Source organism: Gavialis gangeticus, unplaced genomic scaffold (assembly GCF_001723915.1).
Source record: "Gavialis gangeticus isolate Ggan-Ray unplaced genomic scaffold, GavGan_comp1, whole genome shotgun sequence".
Taxonomy (NCBI): Eukaryota; Metazoa; Chordata; order Crocodylia; family Gavialidae; genus Gavialis; species Gavialis gangeticus.
The window spans coordinates 69,085,561-69,096,321 of record NW_017728993.1 but is presented as its reverse complement, the minus strand read 5'-3'; the positions used below and the strand labels follow the sequence as shown (position 1 = coordinate 69,096,321).

The 10,761-nt window shown below is 47.5% G+C and overlaps 1 protein-coding gene across 5 annotated transcripts in view; it reads right to left on the bottom strand.

The window, feature by feature from the left end:
* The window catches only part of LOC109287038 (dimethylaniline monooxygenase [N-oxide-forming] 5-like), a 128,946-nt gene that overhangs the window by 83,149 nt on the left and 35,036 nt on the right, over positions 1-10,761 (bottom strand). For 3 of the 5 annotated variants that reach the window (XM_019501968.1, XM_019501964.1, XM_019501965.1), the window contains exons 2-6: positions 8,213-8,391; positions 7,585-7,773; positions 7,168-7,330; positions 5,694-5,836; positions 316-515 (exon numbers count right to left, since the gene is read on the bottom strand). In XM_019501968.1, coding sequence (XP_019357513.1) covers positions 316-515; positions 5,694-5,836; positions 7,168-7,330; positions 7,585-7,773; positions 8,213-8,391 — 874 coding nt within the window. The remainder of the gene's footprint in view (positions 1-315; positions 516-5,693; positions 5,837-7,167; positions 7,331-7,584; positions 7,774-8,212; positions 8,392-10,761) is intronic. The other 2 variants (XM_019501966.1, XM_019501967.1) reach the window with 2 other exon arrangements.

Sequence of the window (10,761 nt, the reverse complement as noted above, 5' to 3'; positions counted from 1 at the left end):
CCCCCCCCCCCGCTTGTCTGGGAGTGCACGCAGTGGCAAGAGCCACCCTCCCCCCGTCCCTACACCTCTCCAAATGAACCACTCGCAGCTCTGTCCCATGTCCTGCCCTGTCTAGGCAGTGCCTGTTGACACCCCTTCACTTCAGCACCTGGGGCAGTTGCCCCACTTGCTCCTCCCCTGCCTCCTTGCTACAGCACTGCCTGGAGATGGATAACAAGAGTCAGAGGACTGAAGTAGGAAAAGATCTTTTGTATCTACCAATTTGCCTTCCAGCCCCAACAAGCACAGGAAAATGCCCGATTTGTGTGAAGGTACCTGTGTGTAGGCTGTAGGCCATAGTGTGAGTGACTGAATCTGGCATTTAATCTCTTTTCTGCCCATTTGTTAACCATGGATGTGGCCAAGAATTCCTTGAGGACAGCATTCAGACGGGTACTGAGCACGATATCCATTGGGTAGCCTTCATCTCCAACACGATTTAATACCCATGCTCCCCTCCTGGTGCTGAGGAAAACCTAAAAGAGGAAGAACAATGTTGTCACAAATCCACAGGCCTTCAGGACTTCACAGCTATCTCTGTGCCTCACACCTTGGCCACTTGGTGCCCCAAGGCCTCACCAGGGATTGCTGTTATCATGACTGATGATCCCTACTAAGGTAATAAGTGTAGGCTGTAGCTGGGATTAGAGACCTGTTGTGCTGGCCTGCTGCAAACAGATGGTGGCGGGGACTCTCATTCTTCCTCCAAGATGCTTAGGATCTAGCTGGACCAGCTTAATATCTTTGTGCTTTCATTAACTTTTTCTTTGGGAAACAGCCCCTACTGTCCAGCATTTCCTGACCACTGTCAGCACAGATACCCTTCCACATGAGCAAGTGAGAAATCTTCAACTGTTAGCTGTGGAGAATCTAGGCCTATATTTACATTTAGGGGCAGATCCAGAGGGGCTGCAGGGGCACAGCTGCACTCCTCTTTTGGACTGGAGTGTACCCTGGGAGTCTCCAGGGACTTTTTAAGTCCCTAAAGCAAGTGAAAATCCTCTTGTCCCTTCCCCTTCATGCACAGAGGCATGTTCCCTCCCTTTCCCTGCCTCCCCCACCTGCCACATATGCTTTCCTTGCTGTCCCTGGGGTGGGGGAAGCTCCAGAATCACTGCTGTATGTGGCTGGGCTCAGCTAGGGACAGGGACAATAGCAACAGCATAGAGAGGGAATAATTTCTCCCTCCCTGCCTGGTGGCCTGGGAGAAGACATGGGGAAATCCTGGTTCTGCCCCTGTCTATATTGCTTCTGAAGCGGTCTTGAGAATTTCACCAAGAAGCCTCCCCCACCCACCCACTCTTGCTCCTCATGTTAAACACAGCAATAAGGTGATGAAGCCTCTCCAGAGGTGCTGCCCACCGCCATCCTCAAGTGCTCTGTCTCCACTGCATTCAAGAGCAGCACTGGGGAACACCCTGAGGATGGCTTCATGCCTGGGCTTGGTATGTGCACAACAGGAGCAGGTAAATGAGGCTGTGCTATCAAGAGGGCTGTGGAAGCTATCCAATGTCTCACACCCAGCGAAGCAGTTCAAATCCCATTCAGCAAATAGCTATGGTGATGCTTCCACCTTAATCAGAGTACTAGGATGTTGTAGGCTTACTGTAATGCTCTAGTCATCCTTTACTATCCAGCTCCCGTGATCCCTCAGTGTCTCTACAAATGCAGCAATGTAGACAGAACAGCGAGCCCTGGACAAACTGTCCCCACTGTAAAATTAATTATTATGTGCTCATCAATTCAAGTCCAGCTGTGTTGCTGGGGTCTGACTCCTGAAGTGGAAGGGACAAGTCTATTGCAGTACCATTAGGTCCCTACATAATCGGGCAGGCTGCTGTGGATACTCTAGGCCAATGGTGCTGAAGCTTCTAGCCCTATGGGCTAAAAGAGCGGTGCAGGGCTAATGCATCCCACGTGTGGGGTCAGCACACAGGGTTGGCATCATACGGCTGTGCAATTCCTCTTGCCAGCACAATCTGCTGATGCAATCCAACCACAGGATGACACAATCTAGTATACAGGGCCATATCATCTGACCCACAGGGCTCCCTTCAAGTCTGGAAATTTGCCAGCAGGGGAGCAGCAATTAATACTACCACTGCTTCCTGCCACCAAATTTCTGGACCCATGGAAAGACTCACAGGCCAACTGGCACGGCTTACAGGCTGGATTTTGCCTGCAGGCCAGATGTTGAGCACCACTGCACTAGGCAGATGTATGAACAATGTCCATCCCTTGAACACCTGGTTCAACTCCCTGCAGCATCTTGGACAATAATTCTACTCACTCAGCCACTAGACTAGACTGAGCACTGAAGAACTTCCAGCCTCTGGAAAAGAAGTGTCAGATGCTGATGCCACCTGCTGTACAATTAGCCAGGGTATTTGGTATCACTGGGCACCTACACACGTGCTCCGATGCATTATAAATCAGAATTCATCAGAGCAGACTCGATTAGTAGAGTCTACTAGAGCGTTCTAATCAGAACAGTCCAGCATGCTGCAGTGTCTCATGTATTCAGCACCCTCGTGTTTCAAAATGGCAGTGGGGGCATTTTAACTAAAGCTAATTGAACGAGCTTTAGTTAAAGTGACCCTGCTGCCATTTTGAAATGCAGGATGCTGAATACATGAGACACTGTGGGCATCTTAATTAGATCGGCTCTTGGTACCTGCTCTCACTAAAAGACCCCTCCCCCCTCACCGCAAAGCACTTGTAAAAAACACCCATTCTGGCCTCTACCATCCCCTGATATGCGACCAAGAGGTGTATGTTACCAGGGGGCTGTATCTGACCCAAAGGATTGTGGTTACTTAAATCAGGAGAACCCCTGAAATTCAGGCTAACAATGTCAGAAGGAGCTGGCTTGTTAAAATTTCCAGGAGGAATCCTGGACTTGTCACTATCCTTAGCAAAACTAATCTTTGCCCCCCACTAGTTACTGAGGCACCTGTTCATGTGTAATCTCCTTTACCTTATACCTGTTCAAATGCTACCAGTTCAGAATGGGAGCATTTTGCATCCACTTTATCACAAAGCTCAGGACAATTGGGCCTAGAGAGATTAAGTGAGTTGCCTAACAAAAATCAGTGGTAGAGCTAGCCACAGAAACTGTGGGCCTGACCCTCTTCTGGGGCTTCTACCAGTATAGTGGCAAGTACAGCTGCTAAAGAGAAGAGCCATGAACCTTAGCACTCTCCTCATTGAAAAGGCTTTCCCAGCAAGTGCCACGGGGAAGCTGCCCTCCTATCAGGATGAAATTTGAGCTGATAAAAGACAACACACTGAAGCGTTTCCTTGGCTCACTGATGTATTCCTGACTTGTAAAATCAGGTTTAGGCTGCTGTTTTTAGCAGAGGGGCTCTGGCTATCTGAAACACCTGAGAGGAATAAACTGGGTAAAAGAACTATTTAAGCAAAATGACAACGTTGGCAAAAAACCAAAAGCACATGGGTATAAGTTGTCCATAAATAAGCCTAAACTGATCTTACCAAATGGATGCTAACCATACATGTTCTAGAACAGCCTCACAATAGGAGCAGTGTGGACAAAAACGGTGATTGCTTTAAGCTGGATCTTGGTAAGTTTATGACAGGGATTCTGTGACATGGCTGCCTGTGAGACCAACGGGTTGAACCTGGTGAGCTAGAAGGTCCCTGCCAGTCCTTGGAACATCTCACAGCAAATATTATAAAAAGAAGAGGGAACTTATGAGACCTGCTGGCTCTCCCATGCATCGCATTACCCCTAGAAACCCTGATGATCTGGGCTGCACTGGGGAACTCCCTGGTACCGAAATGCTTGAGGTAAGGCTGCTGGGCCTGATGTGAGATAACTCTTGGCACTGATGATCTTGTTTTCTTTGTTATATTTGTCCACTTTTTATTAATTCAGCCCCTAGTTCTAGTGCTTGCCTTTGTATTTATTTCCTTAGCAATTTCTTCCTCTTTTGCACCAATATTGAAGTCACTGCTGTCTCCCAGACACAGAAATTCCTGGCATCTTTTTAAACACTGCTGTGATTCCTTTCTTGGCAAAATGTTTTTCCAGCCACCTGCAGGTTCATGCCTGGCTATGATGTGGCTGTTTGGGGATGAAGTTTTGGGTTCTTCCCACAAGGCACTGGAGACTAAAGGACAGGACTGCTGATACAAGATTATGACATGCCACTCATTTGTCTTTGGCACACCAATGCTGGCCAGTGCATTATGGACATGATCCAGAGCCGATATGAATCTGTTATAGACCCCACTGTTAAGGCTGACTCTTTTGTTCATGATGTAGTGACTCATGATTATAGCTCTGGAAGTCACAGGTTCCAGGACTGAAGACCTAAGTGGGCCAGGTTGAGCCACTTCCCACATGAAAACAGCCAGTCCCACCCAATCCCAAACCTACCTGGATGCTAAGTTTGGAGGTTTGTAATTATTTGCAATTAAAATGAGTTATGGTGACATCAGACCTTTGTTCATTGCCCTTCCATCATAAATTGGGGCCACCAAAATGTCTGCTCCTAGCTACATCACTACATCTATCCCTCATGTTGGCCAAGATGTTGGTGGTCAACATTACAGGGCTAACAATATAAAGCAATTCCTTACCCCTTTTGCACCCTTGCTCTAAGAAATTAAGATCATCCCATACCCTTCTGTACCTATTCTGATAAACCATGAGTGTCACTGAGCTTGCAGGTTTCCTCTGCTTTCAAGGCCATGTTGAAAGCTCTTTAGAGTTGACAAAATACCTTTCACAGACCAACCTATGAACTTCACTTCATCAATTTACTGGATACAAAAAATCATGGACTAAATATAGACATTGCATTTATGACACATTATAACAGGGGCGTCCAACCTTTTTGAATGTGGGGCTGGATCATGAACATTTTATCACCCAGTGGGCCGACAAGCCATATTCAAAGACCTCACAGGAAGCAGTATCACATCACCCCCCCCAAAACGAAAGTACAGTGTTTACTTTCGTTTCCTGTCGCAGCACCTCGGGCCTCAGAAAACAGCTTGGAGGTCCACATGGTGGCCAGCAGGCCGTATGTTGGACAAGCCTGCATTATAACCTGCCTAACATCTGGCTCCCCAGGTAAACCATCCGCTTTTTACCAGTTATTCTCATTCCCCCTCCCCCCTCCTGTCTCTCATCCTTTAACTACAGCTACATTCATTCCCTTTCCCCACACCTGTTTCTCCCCTACTGACCACCTCAATTTACATTTTAACTGACTGGCTTTCTTGCATATGTACTGGCCTCTGGCTGCTTTACCACTCTATCCAGGAAGAGCACAGACCATCTGCAGATGCTTCCTTAGCCTGATGAAGGGTGTGTGTGCCTGAAAGCTTGCTAAGAAGAATATTTACAACTATTTGAGTTGTCTAATAAAAGATACTGGCTTTACCCAAAGAACCTTGTCTGCCTATGTCCTTAGACCGACACAAATACAACCTACACCCCTGAAACTTTTGAGTCCATAGGAATCCTTGCCTTCACATTGGATGGTTGGATAAGGCCCTTGGTCAGGTTGTTCCTAGTGCTTTCATACTGGTTGATTCTTCTCCCTTTACTCCAAGCCCCAAAACTGGGAGGTATATAGTGCATGCTGCCTGTGAATGAAAGTGCCATCACTCTAGAACCCAACCTGTTTGGCTGTGTGACTGATCTCCACGGCCAGGTCACCTCCTGAATTCCCAATGCCAATCACAATGACTCTCTTATCTGAGAACTCTTGGGGGTTCTTGTATTCCCGGCTGTGCAAGTAACGACCTCTAAACTTTTCAATCCCTGCAGGGAGAGAGCAGAGCAGCTTTAGTTTCTGGAGAGGGGTGTTGGGCAAAGAAAGCTCAGTTCACTTGGTCATTTGCCTCCTGTGGGTTCAGGAGTGCTGCACAAAGGTTCATGGGTATCTACTCTGTTCAGAAGATACCATCAAAGACAATATCCAGATGTGCAGGGGTGCACACTTGTAGTGGCAAAAAATAGTAGCAGCACAAGGCTGTGCCGCTACTTTTTGCTGCAGCACACACCCCTGCATGTGTACTTTCATGATGGACAAGCTGTCCCAGTTGGGGTAAACTGCCCTTGCCTGTCTTCTCCTGGCCTGATGGAGAATCAGGGCACAACTGCAGGAGTTGAGACACTGGCCAGCAGCCAGAATACCTCTCTGGAGGCCTAAGCCTTTGTGTCTTCTGGTGCGTGGACCTGTCACGTGTGCCGCACTGCTTCCTTTCCCAGAACCTTTTTTGGCTACTGGGATTTCCTGGTAGCAAATTTTGGCCCCATGCTGCAAATTTGCAGTACAGGGCACATTTTAACATTCCGTGTGTGTGGTCTATGGCACTCCAAAGAGGTTTACAGCACCACAAGCTGCACATAGCTGCATATGGCCAAAGAAGGAATGTGTGAGAGTTGGGAAAGGTGGGGGGAAATGAGGAATGTTGCCTTAGCTAGGACCAGAACTTATAGAGCACAAAGGAGTTGGAATGGGATATGAGAGAGACAGACAGACAGGAGTCTCAGCTAAGTTTTCAAGATGTTCTTTCCCTAGTGCACATCACAGACTGGCCTGCCGCCAGGGCAAAGTGGGATCACAGTGAGGAAGAGATCTGGGCCTGGTGAACCAGAACGGTTCTTACAAATTTCAAAGATACTGGTCAAGAGGCTTGCAAGGCTCCACAGGGCCCAGCCACAGCTGGAAGGCAGGAAAGTATGTGGTACCCAAGGGCCCCTGAAGTGGAGGAGGGTGGTATCTTCATCAGCCGAGAGCAGTTACATAGCCAGACTGCTCAGCAATTGTGGCATCCACTCCTCTTGAACCTTACCAGCATGGTATTGCCTTTGTCTCCCCTGGCATCTGAAGCAAGCTCAGAGTTGTGGCTGGGCTTCCATTGTACTATTACTTTTCAGTGGATTAAACAGGCAGCTCTTCCTCCCTTAGTGCAGGAACACCTATGGCATATGTAAAGCACCAGGTGGCAGGCAGTACCCATTATCGCAGCTGAGTGAGGACAGTAACTAGAAGAGTTCTGGGATATTCCTGGGATGTCCCAGGAACAATCCCAGCCTCTAACACCCAGGAAGATGTACACATCCCTTCCCCCCTTTGTATGGCATACCTGGGAAGGTGTGTAGTGGCAAATGGGCAAAAGTGTGGTGACCAGAGCAAACCAAGATCCCGTCAAAGAAGGATGACTCCTGCTTCCCGTCTGTCTCCGTGACAACATCCCACTGTCCTGTTGCAGAGAAATCTGGACGTCTTGTCACATGGCACACACTGGTCTGAACAAAAAGTCAGTCAAGGAGGTGGCAACATGCATTTCATCAGTTCCTTTGGAAATAAACCCTAAAACACGACCTGTAGGATCTTTCACTGCTTCACAAGGGAGTGACATGTTTCAATAGCAATATTCTTCCATACAGACCAGGCTCACCTAATCACTCACCTATGTGCTTGGTCACACAAAGGCAGGCACAGCATTCCCATCCTGACCCACAAGCTCCCACACCCCTCATCATGCTAGCTCTCTCCTCACCTTGAAACGGATATAGTTCAGAAGGTCAAAGTGCTTGGCATACATGCGGAAATACTCCATGATTTTTGAGTTGTGCATATAGTTGGGGAAATCATCTGGGATGGGGAAGTCACTGAAGCACATCATCTCCTTGGATGTGTTGATGATGACTGATTTGTAGATACTCGCCCTGCCCTCTTCAGGATTTTCCTGTAGGAAATGGGGAAAACAAGACATATTACCTCTAGAAAGTGAGGCTCTAGAAATACAAGTGGCATAAAGTGTTGAGGTGGCATGATCTCTAGTGATAAAGCTGACTCCAAGACAGCTTCCTTGTTCTTCAGAAGAAAACATTTAGGTTCTAACACCTTTCACTTCCAGCACTTCTCCACTGCCATGACACTCTTATTTCCTATGATCTCCTCTGGGCAGGGACTTCATTTTATGCCTGGACACACAATAGTGCTGTAGAAATAATAATATCACTAGACACTTAGATTGCAAGCTCTGAGGGGCAGACAGCCCTATTCCTCTGTGTTTGTACTGTACCTAGTACCCTGCAACTCTGGGTTATGAGGGAGGCTTCTGAGTTTCACCTCCAAAGGAATAATATTTAAAGCATTCAAAGTCATGATAAACTCAACTTTACCTCAAACCTCCACAGCCCTCCAATGTCATTACTCCTCTCGAAGCAGACAGGCTCCATCCCCTCATCCAAACAGGATTTGATGGCACACAGTCCACTCGACCCACCTCCTATGATTGCAACTCTCTTCTTTGCCATGGTCAGCTGCCTTGGAAGGAAGAGGCAGGAGTCCTGTGAGGGTCCTCTGGGGAGATACCAAGAGAGAAACCTTGGCAATATAAACTGTAGCTTTCCCTCTGGACTGATCCCTACCACTTCTCCATTAAGGAACCCACCCAGTAAGTGAACCTCTTTCAGAAGCTGCTTTGCTGTTTGAACTCCCTATGGAGCCCCTTGGCAGAAGATCAGCCTAAACAATGCAGCCACTGGCTGGCTCTTTGATCAAGAATGACCAGAGGATATGATGTAATTTCTGGTAAATTTGGGGTTATTTCCTCCCCATGTTTTACACACTAAGAAAAAAAGCAGCTATGCTTCAGCACATGCAGAGACACGCTCAGCTTATTAGAAAAACTGTCTTTGGCAAAATTAACTACAGATGAGTAACCATGTTCATAATACACTATGCCTTCCAATAAAAAAACCACAGGAATCATGTTACAGGAGGAGAGGTAAAAATCTCTATACATCTTGTCTAGCACATTCTTAATGCAAGTCTCCACGTAAGATGTCCAATCTCCTTCTGAAGCTCGATTGACTATAAAAAGTGAATAGGCTAAGGTAAGGAATATGATACTAAGAGATTAAACACCATGAGGAAAAAGATTTATTTAGAGCAAATAGGTATTACTGAAGAAGAAACAAGTTTAACTATAAAGGACATGTTCCCTGGCTGTGAGAAATGCAACACTCTGGAACAAAGAAATGGATAGAAATCTCTCTCAAACCAGGACTGAGGGATGCAATTAAAGAAATACAGTGGTGATGCATAGCCGGTGCCCGGGGGTACACATGCACTCCCTGAGAGCACTGGTGCACCCCCTGACAGGCCACACTCCACTCTTAGGTGCCGGGGGTGGGGGCGGGGCGGCAGGAGCACCAGTGTCCCCCTGCGAGCACTGAGGCTGCTTCCCAGTTGGCGAGATTGGCCATGGGGGGGATCCCCCCTGTCACTGACTGATTGCTGGGAGGGGAAAGAGGGAGACACCACACAGGGATAGGATTTGGAGCATGCTGTGCACCTGCCACTTTAGAATCTAGCCTCTTGCAGGTGTCAACACTAGCAGAGCACTGAAAGTGCTGGTAACTTCTGAAACTCTTGGTCATGCTGTAAAACACCCAATATGCTGACAGACCAGTGCTAGGGTTTTACTGTCCCTTGGTGCAGTCCCTGGAAATTCCTTTCCTAGATTTCTAATCTAACACTAGCAAACTGTGCCACAAAACATTTCATGTGAGACCCCTGCCTTCAAGTCAGTCCAACCCAAGATACTACCAGAGTCTTACTCTCAAAAGTAGTCTTTGCTTCAGGGGCTCTGTGGCAGAGCACCTTTTGGGGGTGCTCACCACTTGAGGGCTTTCACAGGCTCTGATGGGAGCCTGCTGGCAGGGGAAATCTCCCCCAGGAACTATTTTAAGGGGGAAGGTGTGTGGCAGGGCACTGTGGGCGACCTGCCATTTGCAAGGCTTGGGCTGCGGTGTAGGGGAGGAACAGAGCTGCAGATAGCCCTGGCATCGGGGCAAGAAATGGGCAGCCTCCTGCCTTAATTAACAACATAATTAATTACAACAAGGCATGGCAGGTGGGGATACCAGCACTGTGGCTGGTTGGGGAGTTCCCAATTTGCCACAGGCTCATTCTGTTCCCACTGTCCATTAGTAATTCTCCATACTCGTAAAAGGAAAAACTGTTTACCCATTACTAAGCAGAGCATTAGCTCAGTCTCTGTTCATTGCTAACCCAGGGTTAGCAGAGATTAAAGTCCTTGAGGACATAGATATTGCCAGACATTCACTAGGTTAACTCTTGTATTCCTGTTAGTTTATGGTACACTGACAAAGCTGTGATTTTAATCAGAGGAGTTGGGCTAAATTTGAGGAAGAAGATGCTGGATGTTCTGTGGGTCAAAGATGGAGGGATGCTGCTTATGGCAGGCATAATAGTAGAAGCAGGACCAATACCCACAATCAAAAATAGCACAAGAAGCCTCATCTGCTTTGTGCAGTTCATAGGCCCAGCTCTGAAAAGTGGTCTGCATTGTAATTTGTTCCTTCTCAGGATCAGGCCTGAGAGATGAGGCAGAGTGGTTTTTTTGGTAAGGAATGTGCCCCCACAGGTAGTTGGGTTTTGTTGTCTTCGATAGATTCTGGTGTGCAGTTTGTGGGGGTACTGGAGCTACTTGGCAGGTTTTGTGTTTTGAGCTGTAGGAAGCTGGTGATGAGGTTAGGTGCTTGTTTGAATGTACAAACCACTTTTCAGAGCTGGGCCTATGAACTGCACTTCATCAGCCTCCTAGGTAGTAGGTACAGAAACTCATGGACTCAATATAGACACTGCCAGTGGAGTTCTGGCACATTGCGACCTGCCAGGCATCTGACACCCCAGGCACCTC